This window comes from Nilaparvata lugens, chromosome 4 (genome assembly GCF_014356525.2).
Source record: "Nilaparvata lugens isolate BPH chromosome 4, ASM1435652v1, whole genome shotgun sequence".
Classification (NCBI taxonomy): domain Eukaryota; kingdom Metazoa; phylum Arthropoda; class Insecta; order Hemiptera; family Delphacidae; genus Nilaparvata; species Nilaparvata lugens.
In genome coordinates this window covers 66,121,131-66,136,401 of record NC_052507.1, presented here as the reverse complement: position 1 = coordinate 66,136,401, position 15,271 = coordinate 66,121,131, and the positions used below count along the sequence as shown (strand labels likewise).

Sequence of the window (15,271 nt, the reverse complement as noted above, 5' to 3'; positions counted from 1 at the left end):
TTATTTTTCCACCACCTTCCATACCAGATAGTTTGAGTCATACCGGTACCGTAGCGGGGGGTTACTTTGTGACAGTTTATGAACATTTGCAAGCACTGAACTGGAATGAGAGAAAATTTAATTTTTGTGTCTATTCCATCAATCCTCCACATTTTGTCTATCTAACGGTATCAAACAAATCTTAAAAAAATGCTTAGTTTAGATTTTATTAAAACTCAAAGTTGTCACAAACTCACCCCAGCAAGGGGGGTGACTTTGTGACTGTATATTTTTCAACATTAGGCCTAAATCAAATTTGCAATGTAATTTTTTTTAAATGTAACCCTTCTAAACACATTTTCATGTTATTCTTGAATTAATTTGAATATCCAGTAAAGTGAATAACAATTAGTCCAAGTAAGAGTTAGTTTATTGGGTGAAACAAAATATTTTTCTCAAATCAAATCTAGTTTATTATCTGAAATTTATGATATTGATTTTGGTTTACAAAATCGAAAAATCATTTCATTTCTTTGAACACAAATATGGATCCACCTTGTCAAGATAGAATTTGACAGTAATTAATTTCAATTCCATGAGGGTGACTGGAAAACCGAAGGTCACCACTGCAACAGCAAGTGCAGCTATGGGGCCTGTTTCTCTGAGGAAAAAGCCTCCTCTGATTGGTTTTCATAAAATTAATTACGATTAAAATTTAACCTGCTTTTGAGCAACCAGGCCATGCTGATCAGATGCTTACTTTATAAAGTGAACCTTAGCAAATACCAGAAGGCAGGAGTTCTTACCAACTTTTGTGTACAGTATTTATAACATTTTTTATTCAGTCCCTTTTTAAATCAATAGCACCTAGTTCCTAGTAACCGTTCACCCAATTTTAATATTCAAGCAAATTATAGATACCAATGTACCTAGAATACCATGTATTCTAGATACCTTGATAGATAGGCTACTATCAGGACCTCCTAAATACCTAAATATTCAGGAGGTCCTGCTACTATTCAAAATTCAAACAAGTACCGTAACCAAAATATTAATACTATAGTGTGGTCCACATTATAATGGCGATGGATAGAAGAATAGTGATGCCGATTCTCTGCATTAATTAATTATATTTCTACAGTGCCAAAAACATAATTGTCATCGTTGTGAACCTAGAAAAGGATGGTACCACCGGCTTTGTCGAATGATAGACAAGGATAGCAAAACCAAAGTTGATCAAATACTGTCATTATAACGTGGACCTCACTATATTTATATCTTGTAACACCTTTATCAAATAACTTGTAAAATGTGTACACAAAATTCGAGCAATTTTATATAGCAAAAGCTCAATGAATGCGTGTAGGGTCAGCCTATTTCAAAAATTGACTCAAGCTAGAATCGCACGATTATTGAGATCAAAAATAAAATTTGAAACATCTTAAATATATCAATTTAGCTTTAAATTTCATATTGATTGATATAGCTCAGTACAGCTAAAAGGGTAATGTTGATTGCTAAGATTCTAAATCAAGGAAGCATTGAAATATTTAAAATTCTTTGACATCCGCCAATCCGCCAGCTGGAGCCGGAGCTGTTTATGTTGTTTACTTTTCTATTTCTAGAATAAATAATATAATTTATTACTTTATGGCTTTGTTTAAGTTATATTTTGAAAGAACTTCAAGTCGATAAAAGTTTCTATGTCAATAATTTATCAAATTCAGTTTACATTATTATTATTGAGGTTTGTAGACATTTTTGAGTAAACAAGAAATTAAACTTTATTCAGTTTAAAAATTTATTTTTACTGTAAAAATGACTTAATTAATTATAACAGTAAAGAGTCTTGATATTTATTTGCATTATCAGGACATGGATATCTCATGTAGACTACAAATGATTATGATGTAGCATGTAGTTCATGGATAATAATGTAGATGACATTGATATCTCTTGTATGTAGCCTAGGCTAATTTTCATAAGCTTCATGATTTCTCCCAAAATAGCATGGGACCTGGCCGTTTCAAGAGAGGCAGAAAGTTAGGAACCTTGGGTTCATTTTCAACGTTAATGATAAAGCTATTTGAGCAAGGATTTATACATTTATACTAAAACATAATAATTGACTCAAGAGGGCATTGCATGCAATATTCAAACCGCTTGATCAACCTGGCCAACTAAGATGACTAGGTCAGAACGCCAGATGGTACCCAAGAATTCCATGTTTTCTTAAGTTCATCTTCAAATTTCTGGTCTAAACAGTCAAATTCTTTTTACAGGTTACAATAACAACAGAATGCTTCCTTCTGCTAGAGAGAGAATTGACAGTAAGCATAACTTCTTCAAGAGCTACTTCTTGATTTGCAAGTTGAATAATGCTGTACCCAGATTAAAGAACGACCAAAGCATGCACCTGGAGTTTTTCAGTGATAGGATTCGAGCAGAGGACTGGCCGTGTATCATCAAAGCTATAGCATGTGATCAATCCTTAAAGACTGTCAAAATTCTAAATTACAGTTTATTCAAACCAGGTTTGTCATACTAATTATAATTTTTATAATGCTGTCCAATCAAATTCATTGCTCTTGTAATTTGTTATAGCTACCTTTGTAACTACCTTTATAGGTACTCTTTTGTAACTTGATTGGATTACCCTCAATTTGTTACTTGGCCAGGTAACAATCTTTCTTTTGCCGTAGTCCATACAAAATTGATTTTGACTTGTAGTGGCGGCGATGTTGCGGGCCGTTCTAAACCAACCAATGTTCTTTATTTCTAGTAAGTGTTCAAGTGCTCATACACATACAAACTTTCCTATCCTATCTGAAAGCACTGAGTGGACTGTGTTTTATCGACAAATTGGCAACTGCGCTTCTCTATGACTCTATTCATCACTGTAATTGGCTGATCTACCTCCATTTCTCTGCTCCGCATATTCCTTCAAGTCAAAATTAATTTTGTATGGACTGTAGGTACCGTAGTACAAATATTTAACAAAGATTTTTCGTATTCGAATTTATAAAAGTATTATTATCATCTGATTTTGATTAATAATTAACTGCTATACAAATTAAAAACGGGAATTAAATAATCGAAATTCACTTGTAACTTGAAATGAATAACAATTTCTTACTTACTCCTCAGCTCTGCTGGTCGTTGCAATCCTTGGCATCCCTTACAAAGCCTCTCCATCTGCTACCTACTTCCATGCTTGGTATCTTTTACAGTATTTTGAAACATCAAGCAGTTTATTGATCATAGCAATTAATTTATCAAGTATGGGATTGATGAAACATCTTAAATTCTATCATTATTCTCAGGTGTGCTGAGACAGAAAACAATCAACAATACAGAAATTCTTTCAAAACTTATAACTGCATTGAGTAAAATGGTGTCAAACAATAAACTTCTAGAAAGCCTGGAACTACAATGCTTGAATCTTAATGAGAAGCACATGAGTGTGCTCACTAAGGTAAGTAGCCTATTTCTTAGTAAAAATTACCAATATTAAGGAAATCTATATAATAGTATAAAAATACCTTAATAATATGACCTATACAGCTATTATGCTATTTACTTATACAATAGCTGACTGTCATCACTAGCCAGTTGATATTTAGACCCATATCCTAAATATACTTTCAAAGCATCATCAATGTCTCGGTAACCAATCAGAAACGTTGACCCAGGCACTAGAATTGTTCTGATTGGCTGCTACCGTCGGTACTTGCTAGGCAACTAAAGCGGCTTGGTTAATATTAGTTCTGAAAAATCGTAACTGAATACAGCCCTTAGTAGAACCAGTAAATCAATGTCACGTTGTTACATCGTTCATTTGAATTTCTATTAGCTGCTCCCTTTGAGGTAGTTTCATAATTTTTTGATATAATTTGATTGATATGTATGCAAATACATAGAAAAGGAAGTATTTATTCATTTACAAAAACAAGCAAATCAATGATTAGGAGAGAATCAACAGGGTTAGCCTACCCCAAATTTTGATTGTATATGAAAAATAAGGTATTGTTTCCAGTTCTTATAATAACTATCATAGTAGCTCATTGTTTGTGTGTTTATCTTGAACGATGGCTCAAAAAACCTCACCGTAAAACTAGCACCAGTCTCTATACCTCTAGACTGGACTTCACACTCTTAGTTAGCACTGAGTCTAGGTAGCACTGTAAATACCTCTAGAGTTACCACTTCATTTGTTAGTGATCCTTGCCTCTCATCATGCAATAATCTTCAGGGCTGCCCATCTCTATTAAATACTTACTTACTGCGGTGGCCACTCGTACCCCAGTCGGTACTTAGCCTCATCAACTAAACCTCTCCAAAAGTTTCGGTCACCCGCGTCCTCCTCTTTTAGGCCCATCCTCCTCATAACTTTCCGGACCTGGTCCCACCACCTATTTTTCGGCCTTCCAGCTGGTCTCCTTCCTATAGGATTATTCCTCAGTACACTGCTTGTCAGAGCGCTTTCTTCTTTCCTCAGAATGTGTCCCGTCCACCGTAACCTTCTGCTTTTAATCTCACCCACTATGTCTACTTCATTGAATAATTGGCGTATTTCATAGTTGTGCTTGATTCTCCAAACTCCGTTCTCTATTGTTGGGCCAACAATTTTTCGAAGAATCTTGTTTTCAAAAACAATGGTCATTTTTTTTTCTTTTTTATTCAGTATCCATGTTTCTGAAGCATATAGTAGTACTGGTCTTATGATGGTTTTGTGTAGCCTTAGTTTTGATGTGTGTGAGAGGAGTCTTGAGCTAAGCAGTTTATTGCATGCATAAAAGCTTTTATTTGCCGATCTTATTTTGTTGGTCACTCCCAGTTCTTCTGAGTTGTTGTGCGTGAGTGTCACTCCCAAGTACGTGAAAGTTTCTGTCTTTTTAAAATTATAGTCTCTAACTTTCAGAGATTGTTCATTGTGTCCGTTTATATTTTGAACTCTACTTATCTGCATGAGCTTGGTTCTATTTTCATTTATTTTTAGTCCTACATATTCAGTTTCTTCAATCAAAATATTTGTCAGGTATACCAAGTCTTCTTCTTTCTCAGCTATTACAACAATGTCGTCTGCAAAAGCCAGGATATTTATATTTACTTCAATCTTAATACCTTCATTTGTAATTTTGACTCTTTCCAGTGCTTCTTCTATGGCTATGTTAAATAATGTTGGCGACATTCCATCTCCTTGTCGTACTCCAGTTTCAACTTAAAAACTGCTTGTGGTTTTTCCATTTACTTTTACTTTGCATCTTGAGTGTAGAGTACTAAGCTTAGCTAGCCGTATCAATTTACTTGGTATCCCAAAACTTTCCATTTTTCCCAAATCTTGTCTCTGATCAAGCTATCATATGCTTTTGAGAAATCTACAAACAGACAGTAGAAAATCTGGTTGAACTCCCAGTATCTTGCTATAACTTCCTTTAAGATGTAGATTTGATCAGTTGTGGATCGACCTCTCACAAAACCGGCTTGATTCTCTTGTATGATTGTGCTTGTATAATCTTCCAATCTTTTAAGGATTATTTTGGATAATATTTTGTAGGTTACATTCAGTAGGGATATTCCTCTGTAATTGTTGCAATCGAACTTATCTCCTTTCTTGTGAATTGGTATGATTGTTGCCTCTTGCCATTCTCTGGGTATCTTTTATAATCTCCATGTATTTAGGATTAGCTTATGTATTTGTTCTAATACACTCTCCTCCGTGCTTTAGTATTTTACCATCCTCTCCTAGCGCTTTGTTGTTTTTGAGACCTTTAATGGCATTTTTTATTTCATTTATTGAAGGGTCTGGTATAAGAGGCTGTACATTCATGAAGTGTATGCTTTCTTCTTTATCGAATCTTGTTTCGCCATTTAATAATTTTGAGAAATACTCACGTCAACGTTCTAGGCATTATTTTGCATGCTATTCCTGTTGTTTTTGTGTTCCTTCTTATTCATTATCCACATTTTAAATTTAATGATGATAAATGATGAACTGTCATAATGTTGAATGTCAATTGCTTTTCAGGCGTTGAAGTCGAATAGTTCCATTCATAAATTGGGATTATCACATTGCAACATTGGAGATGAAGCATGCAAGATACTATTCAACGCACTGCGTTACCATCCGATTGTGAATGAAATAGATTTGTCATCCTGTAATATAACAGAAATTGGTGCTGATTGTATAGCTCACACATTAAAGGTAATGTATCGAACTTTTTCCATTATTAATGTAAATCATTAATTAAGTATTTTACTTTCGAGTGTTTGGTCAAACTTTGAAGAAAAGTCTAGTTTTTGGAATTATTTTTTTCGGCGCAGCGCATGTACTTCGGAAGAATCATCTTGAGATCGTAATTTAAGTTGCAGTCAAATCTCACAACATTTTAATGTTGTTGTCTAATTATTTCCAGATTCATGTTCATTGCTCATAGTATGACCAGTTTTTCCTAAAGTATGAATGCATTCAATATCAGAAAATTTTAATATTAGTTTTTTTTCTATCAAATTTCCTGTACAATTTGGTTATAATTTTATTTTTGAGCTAGTCTTATCTCACCTATGTAATCAAGTATATTTTGCAATACTCATTTGAATTAAATTCAATAACTTATCATTTTTCAATGAGTGCAATGTAGACCACCTAAAATTCAAGGGAGATGATCAAAGCTTGATTAAAATACTGAGCGCAATACCTTATCTCGCATATTAAATTGCAATAATTGATCTTTTGAAATGGAATATTATAAGTCCAGTAACATATTATGACTCAAACTAGTAAATAAGGTAATATAATGAAAAATGAATGTATTTTCATTTGTTCTATATTTCCAATAATGCTTATTGAATACTATAAATGTATTCTCTCCTTAGATTTTTGAAATAATTTCGACTCTCCTCTAGGTCCAATCAAGTTTTCGGCAAGCTGAATGTTGGGAGCATTCCTTGAGGTATCGTCAGCCAAGCCTCAAAGCGAACCATGGCATTCGAAAAATACATTTGGATGGAAACACTGAACTTGAAGATTCAGGCTTCATTTCTATTATGAATGCTATTATTGACGACATGTGGATTCTGGGTAACTTTTATACATATTAAATATTTTTTATATATTTCCTTTTATTTATAACCGTCTGATATCCGTTTAATTTACTACAAAAACTCGGCCAGTTGTAATTATTAAATACGCAAGTTCTTCATTGAGGCATTAATTCAATTCAGTTTTTGAACCAAAAAGATCATTTTCAAAACTAATTTTGTTTAATATCTAAACCTACTATTTTTTTTTCTAGAAAAAAATTACATGTTATTAATTTTTGAAGAGAATAATTCACAAAACTAAATTTCTTCTAAGTTTCAAGAATATAATGTTTTAATTACTCCTTCGACCAGAACCATTCTTTATTATGGAACAGAAATAATCATGTAGTATTTTTACAGAAATAAGTTGTAAAAACTGTGGTCTGACGAATATATCGGCAGAAAAAGCAGTTGATGCAGTTCAAAAAAGTAAATTATCACGCCTGGATATAAGGCAGAATTTGTGTGTTGATTCAGAATACATTTCCATGATTGAGAAGATTTTGAAACCCAATTATGGTAGTGTGCCGTGTGCATCTCCACAGGTAATTCGATTATATTTTCATTTTTTGTATCACCGCAGTGTAGTGTTGCACTTCGTTTTTGTTTGGATCACTTGAGATACTGTTGGATTTCATAATCATCACAAATTGTAATCATATAAGGTCACACACCAAGGCGAATTTGAAACATATTTTTCTCACTGATTATAGTATAATTCCACTCTTGTTGGTATTGTATCTTCAATATTATGTTTCAGATTTGTGATATTCAGATCTGCTTTAATATTTATAAATAATGGAACTTTCTTAGATTTTCGTAATTTTCTATTGATTGCAGCCTTGCTCAGAAGATATACAAGTGAAGAAACATTATGCCAATAACTGTTCGGACTGGAACTCGAATTATGAATCGACTGATTGCCCAATATTCTCCATGAATGAGTTTAAGAACAACATGTTCCCGGTTAATGTTCCACGATTGAAATTGCCAGGAAAGAAAAGGTAGGCTACCACATACACTCATTCAGTCACTTTCTGTACAATAAGTACCTACTAGTTCACAAACTTCAAATTTTGTTTATCTCATTTATTCACTTTTCATGGATAGTAATAATTAATACTATATAGGCTTTGAGACTATATAAAAATACTATAGTAATAAATTCAAAACTTTTGTGGAGAAGTTTCCAGAGGTGCCAGATCCCACTCACAAGCTTGACATTAATGATTATTCTGCAGAGAATGATGCTATCTTGAGCCTTATGCTTGTGGACGAGTACCTAATGGGACGGATGATGGTGGGAGATGAGTGGACAGTTCTATGTGGGTTCCGGACCATCGAGAAATTATCTTGCAGATCATAACTGATCATAGATTATGAGAGCCTTCTCACATAAGTGTAATATTTGTACATGACTGAATAAATAAATAACTTACTGTATGTTAGCAGAACTGTTGAGTTCAATTCAATGTTCTAACTTGAAAGTCTTATTTCAAATTAAGATCGAAAGTATTAGAAAATATTAATATTGCAAAAAATAATTTTTAAATGAAAATCAAATTCCGAGTAGCGTCTTACCTTTTTTTACACATTGAATGCTATTTATGGAATTTAAATGGATAATAATAGCTCTGCATATTTTCACAAAATACTTATTTTTACTTTCATTGCCCTATTACCATAGGTAAGGAAAGTATTGCTTTCCAAAAAAAATTAAGGTACCCTAATTTCATGTTTTCCATACGTTTCAAGGTCCCCTGAGTCCAAAAAAATGATTTTTGGGTGTTGGTCTGTGTGTGTGTGTATGTGTGTGTGTGTATATGTGTGTGTGTGTGTGTATGTGTGTATGTCTGTGAACACGATAACTCCATTCCTAATTAACCGATTGACTTGAAATTTTAAACTTAACGTCCTTATACCATGAGGACCCGACAATAAGAAATTCAATAAAATCCAATTCAAGATGGCGGAAAAAATGGCGGATAATTATTAAAAAACCATGTTTTTCACGTTTTTCTCGAAAACGGCTCTAACGATTTTCTTCAAATTTATACCATGGATAGCTATTTATAAGCCCTATCAACTGACATGAGTCTCATTTCTGGGAAAATTTCAGGAGCTCCGTAATATTCTTGAGAAAAATGGCGGATAATGACTAAAAATCCATGTTATTCACGGTTTTCTCGAAAACAGCTCCAACGATTCCCTTCAAATTTATACCATGGATAGCTATTTATAAGCCCTATCAACTGACATGAGTCTCATTTCTGGGAAAATTTCAGGAGCTCCGTAATATTCTTGAGAAAAATGGCGGATAATGACTAAAAAACCAGGTTTTTCACGGTTTTCTCGAAAACGGCTTCAATGATTTTCTTTAAATTTAAACCATGGATAGCTATTCATAAGCCCTATCAATTGATATGAGTTTTTTTCCTGGGAAAATTGCAGGAGCTCCGTAATACTCTTGAGAAAAATGGCGGATAATTACTAAAAAACCATGTTTTTCACGATTTTCTCAAAAATAACTTGACCGATTTTTTTCAAATTCATACCCTGTTTAGTTATTTATCAGCTCTATCAACTGGCATGAGTCTCCTTTCTGGGAAATCAATGGGGGGGTCCAACCCATCCTTGGGAAATGGACTTAGTAACCTCCTTCTCGTGCATGAGGTAGGTAGGTAGCGCAGTTCATAAAAAGAACACATAGTCGAGATTTTTCATCTCTAGAACAGCTGTTTTGACGACTTTAAAAAAGTGACGACTAAAAAAATCATCGAATTTCACAATTCACACAAAGAAAAAGTACTTTGAAAACAATTATATATACACATATACAGAAGTCTGATCGTAGTTTCAAATATGAGCAAGGAAAGTTGTGTGAGTGTACCACACCAGATTTTTCATATTGAAATATAAAATAAATAATTTTTTTAATTATTATGTAGAAAATACTAGGACCCGCTTTATACTTTTTTATATAAAAAACATATTTCTATACGCTTTTTCAGATTGAACGAGCTAATCATGTATGACAGTCACTCTTTCGAGAAGAATGATGGAAATTCGACTCCTTACACGGAAAATGGATCCAGTTTGCTATCAGCCAATACAAATGCATTGTGTGATGATTCTAATATTGTAGACAACAGCAGGACATCCAGTCAGAAATTTGTGTTGGTTGAAAAAGAACCATTTGAAACTATGATTTCAAGTTTCAAGCATCTTGTGAACGGATTTAATGAAGCAAAGCGTGCTGGGTGAGATATAGGCCTACGAGTTATTCTGAATGTTGATGTGCTACTCTGTCTTTTAATAATTTGCTATGTCATCACTTATTTTTTTGCAATAATTTAATCCATTGAAATTTATTTTATTATATAATTGTGTCTTGAGTTGAAAAAAATCAATTTATTGGGTGGGTTTTAGTTGAATGTATCCAGTATTTCAATAAAATGTGTATTGAATTTGACAATTAATAATAATAATAGTTTTATTTTTTTTCATTCAATTTTTTCACATTACATGAATGATAGGTTTTACAAATTGAATTAATCATTATACATATATAATCTCATATCTATCATACATGAAGTGAGAATCTATTAAGATTTTCCTATTATAATTTTGTGGCTGCCTCATGAAGCTAATTTTAGTTTATGGGGCAATAATAATGATAATGATTTCTCTGACTGTCAATGATTTGCAACCAGAGGAGTTTATTGACAAAACATATGCATAATTATTATATTATACATACAAAAGTTGCTAATACTAAACGTAGTCCTAATTATGTTACCCCACTATAATAATATGTGTCGGGGTGATCATAATTTGATTTTTTGTGTGGTGATGAAAATTATGACTACGAGTGAGGCAAAAATCATGTTTGATATACATAGAAAGGTTTTTTCATTCCCTAGGGAAAGTATAGAAATTTAATATTAAGTTTTGTATTTTGCAATTTATTGCAGATTGAACGAGTTTGTTGATGATGTTAGCGACAGCAAAATAAAAAACTCATTTTCTTTAATAGAAAAACTATTGAGTGTGATGGTGTTCGATTCAAGTGAAATAGGCCTACCTGTTTCTGAAAGACCACGATCTCATCAATTTGTGAAGATTGAGAAAGAATCTCTGGAATCAATGATTTCCAGTTTCAAAAAACTTGTTACAACATTCAATGACCTCAAACATGCTGGGTAAGTTATATTTTTGTATCATATTGTATTATGATTTCCATTTACTATTATCGCATAATAAATCAAAGAAAATAGCTAAATATTCTTGTTCAAAAGGGAAAATATTATAATCTTATTGTAGCCTTGTTTACTTTTAACATAGAATATTAGTTAATATAGGCACTAATTTCATGCGTTCTATTTTGATCCATCCGTCTTGACTATCAATGTTGACTATTTATTCATATTTCCAGACCACGACGGTATAGAATGTTTTTATCTATTAGATATTGATTTGTGAGAGTAATAATATCATTACACTAGAATATATCGTAGAACTCTGTCGTTAAAATGTCCGTCCCGGCTGAAGTATAACAGTCGAAAGGATAAATGACGGCTTAAATGTTATATTCAGGCGAGGTGGAACTTCCGTCAGGGACTCCTCACCTACAAAAGCCATACAGATATTTTTATTATATCTTAGAACTGCACATCCTGATGAAATTTTAATAATAATAGCTATATCTTGACTTGATAGTAATATAATAAAAAATAGGTAACAAATATCAGGATATGTAATTTTAAGATATGTTTCAGTGGGTTGAAGAAGGTATTGCTGTTGAAATGTAGCCACACCTCTTCGTTGAGAGTCTCATTCAACTCTAGGTACTGTCTCAAACCAAAGGTTCATTGCTCTCGGTAGTATGAACTTAAAGATTGTTTTGTATTTCCAAGGGAAAGAATAATCAATACATAATCGATACATATTCTATTCATTACATCTGAATTTATAGCATCAACAATAATTCAATTTATAGAAAAGTATCATATTTGCATGTCTGTATTTAACATTTTATTATTAAATAAATTAATTATTCTATTGTTTTTATATTCAAGATTGCACGAGATGATTACCGATGCAAATATACCTTTGAAAAATCATAAACGACAATCTCCTTATTGAGAATGTCAAGAAAGTTGCCGATATCAACGAGCATAATAAAAATACAAGAAGTAAACTTACAATGTCTCACGAAGGAACAGCTCAAGGTTGCAAGGTTCGCCCAAACGCAACTATGATACCGGTAAGCCAACAATATTCTACAAGAAAGAACCCAAAATATTTGCTTGGAACTTTTGAAAAAACGTGATAAAGACTGAAACAAGATAGCAAAAGAAATATTAATTTGATGTTAGTTTCATAATGATTAAATATATATTTTTCTAGATTTATTCAAGAAATCATTATCATAGAGATTTTGTATTGTAAATTACATTTCATCAGTGTGTTGTTTATTGTTTGGTGTTAAAAGGAATAAAATAAAGTTAATAGGTTGGAGTTTTTTTTCCTTGAGCTTCTTTTCTTTGGTAATGAGTTTCATATGACTGAACTTTTTTCAAAATGATTGAATTTTATCAATAATAGTTACAAGATTTTCAACTATGCAAATGTGTCTTATTCACTCATTGATCTTTGTAATACACGAAAATTATACAATGGCCTGCCTATTCACGTTCTGCTACATTCTTATTCGCTATTTTTGCTAAGCATATGTTGACAGAGGAAATGACAACAATCTTAATCCATTAAGGAGCTACCAATTGGATTTAATGCGCTCTCTTTTCATAAATTGTTGTACACATTACGATAAATTGGATCAACGTTCAACTTTAGTTGAATTTGAGTAACTCAATACACAAACGAAAATCAATTGCAAATTTAACATCCTTTGAAGCATTCACAGTACTCATAATACGTTGTGGTTTCTCCTGACAAAAGTGATCCATATTATGTTGAATAATATCATCCAACAATAAGAATTTCCCAATATGTAATCATTTTGCTTCAATAGAATTGAATTCTTGAACGGAAATCAATAGTGAGTTTTTCATTTTTGTATGATTCACGTCACTGCAATTTTTACTATTGAACCGCTATAAATGTTGAACGTTGAAGATCCAAAACGCAGAACATTTGAAGACGATTACGGTATCTGAAAAGTGTTTCAAATGAAACGCATGGATTCGGCTGTATAGTGGGCTATTGGGCCAGAAATGAATAGAAACGTGGCATGCATACTAGTCTACATGACAATAATTGAATTGTGCTGTTCTATGTTGGTGACTCCTGACATTGTCCAGCAAGAGCGACTGGTGGCCAGTATCGTTCAGATAACTCATTATTACATACATCAACTGCATCATCACGTACCTGTTATCGTTTCCATCGAAAATGAGCACACAGCAGATTTGGTTGACCTACTTCTATCATCGCTACAAGATGCATGGCTGATTCAAACCGAGTTTCATGTGCAGCGAGGCATTTATGTGTTCTTCTCCTCTAGCACGACTAGATTCGAAACTTTCAAGGAAATATCAATCAAATCTCTATACATATTTGTGTTTGATACTCACACAAGTGTTATTGAATTGAACAACACTTTGGCCAACATGATGAGAACATTATGGAATTTACGCATGTATAGATCGGTAGTGCTAGTGCTTCAAAAAAACAGAATAGATGTCTATTCTATGATGCCATTCGGTGAAAATAATTGCAATGTTGTGAATGAAGCAGCATTGATCAATACGTGGAATTTTAGTAGCAGAATGTTTGATAGAGGCATACATGAATTTAGTTTGAAACGAATGGTCAAGAATATGCATGGTTGTCCGTTGAATGCAGTTGCGGAGATAAGGCCTCCAGAATCCATGATGTTCGCTGATGGCAATAATTTGGTGTTTCGAGGACCTGGGGCGCAAATAGTGGACTTAATGAAAAGTAAGTTCAATTTCACGTTGAATGTGACATTGGTCGGCGAATTGAGCCAGCTGGACAGGTTTGGCTACGTCATCCTTCCAGACAAATACAACCGCATCAAGGAGTTGCTTGAATCTGGTGAGGTGTATTTCGGGTTTGGTGTATTCTCTCATGGCATCTACAGCTCTCCAACACTACACTTGGTCAATGCTGGCTATTCAGAGTGTTTTACATGGGCAGCTGCGTGTGGAATAAGATCTGTGCCTTCTTTGTGGCACAATTATTTGAACGAATTCTCTGCTTTCACTTGGGTTATGATTGCTGTTGTTTTTACTATCGTTTTCCTGCTAAAAGCAATTTCTTTGTCGGTTATGAAACCGAAACTTGATCTACCTGCACATTTGAGAGTTTTGTTTGGAATGTACAAGAATTGTATTGGACAGGCAGAAGCAAGCAGAAGGCCACGAAATCGATTTTTCGAAATGATTTGGATTCAGTATTGCTTTATAATTTTATCGCTCTACGTTAGCTCCTTAGGTAGTTTTATGACGTTACCTTTGACTGGTAAAAACGTGGAAACTCTCGAACACATATTGCAACTGAATATGAATGTGATTGGTACAGATGCTACATTCAAAATTTTCAATGCTACAGCTCATGAAGACACTTTCCATGCCAACATTGCTAAACGATTCAAACTAATCAGAAATGAATCTTTTGATGAAATTATCAGAATTCTGGTAGACGAAGGTAATTCGATTGCTTTTGCATCCAAAAGGATTCAGCTGCATTACTCTCAATTCAGAGGTGACAAAGTGAAAAGTAAAACACCAATTTGCACTTTTGATGAATGTACTGTCAAACACAATTCTTCTCCATTAATATTGAAAAGGGGAGCCATTTTCGAATTCCAATTCCATATATTAACTCAGAGAGCTATGGAAAGTGGAATACTGTCGAGAGTGTGGAAAATTCATGAGCCAAAACCCATGATTAAACTTATTAATGACAATGAAAAGGTATTTGAAATAGAAAAACTCTATGGTGCACTTGTTGCATACGTTTCTGGTATATCTCTATCAATTTTAACTTTTTGTTGTGAATTCATAGTAAAATATTTGTTGTCACCTATTTGGAGAAAAAGGAGACTTATCAAATTGACCAAACGTCTACGGAGAAATTTGCAGCACGATAATCGTTCATAATTATTCCAAAAATCTCTTCTTCTGTCTGTAACATTTTGTTGATTTCACAATAAAAATAAATA

At 33.2% G+C, this 15,271-nt stretch overlaps 2 protein-coding genes across 3 annotated transcripts; both read left to right on the top strand.

Annotated features, from left to right (window-relative positions):
• The first annotated feature begins 1,541 nt into the window (after positions 1–1,541).
• Positions 1,542–12,578, top strand: LOC111051118 (centrosomal protein of 78 kDa). Of its 2 annotated transcripts, none has more exons than XM_039426254.1 (10): positions 1,542–1,726; positions 2,262–2,513; positions 3,303–3,454; positions 6,008–6,184; positions 6,886–7,060; positions 7,423–7,607; positions 7,903–8,066; positions 10,074–10,322; positions 11,037–11,264; positions 12,141–12,578. In XM_039426254.1, exons 2-10 carry the CDS (start codon positions 2,279–2,281, stop codon positions 12,205–12,207), a joined length of 1,632 nt encoding a protein of 543 aa, XP_039282188.1. In that variant the 5' UTR covers positions 1,542–1,726; positions 2,262–2,278; the 3' UTR covers positions 12,208–12,578. The 2 variants fall into 2 exon arrangements, with proteins under 2 accessions (XP_039282188.1, XP_039282189.1); XM_039426255.1 differs by lacking the exon at positions 1,542–1,726 and adding an exon at positions 2,151–2,172 and having other exon boundaries at positions 12,141–12,577.
• Positions 12,572–15,251, top strand: LOC120350928. The gene has a single exon (XM_039426253.1). The coding sequence runs from the start codon at positions 13,299–13,301 to the stop codon at positions 15,207–15,209; it is 1,911 nt and encodes a 636-aa protein (XP_039282187.1). The 5' UTR covers positions 12,572–13,298; the 3' UTR covers positions 15,210–15,251.
• The last annotated feature ends 20 nt before the right edge of the window (positions 15,252–15,271 follow it).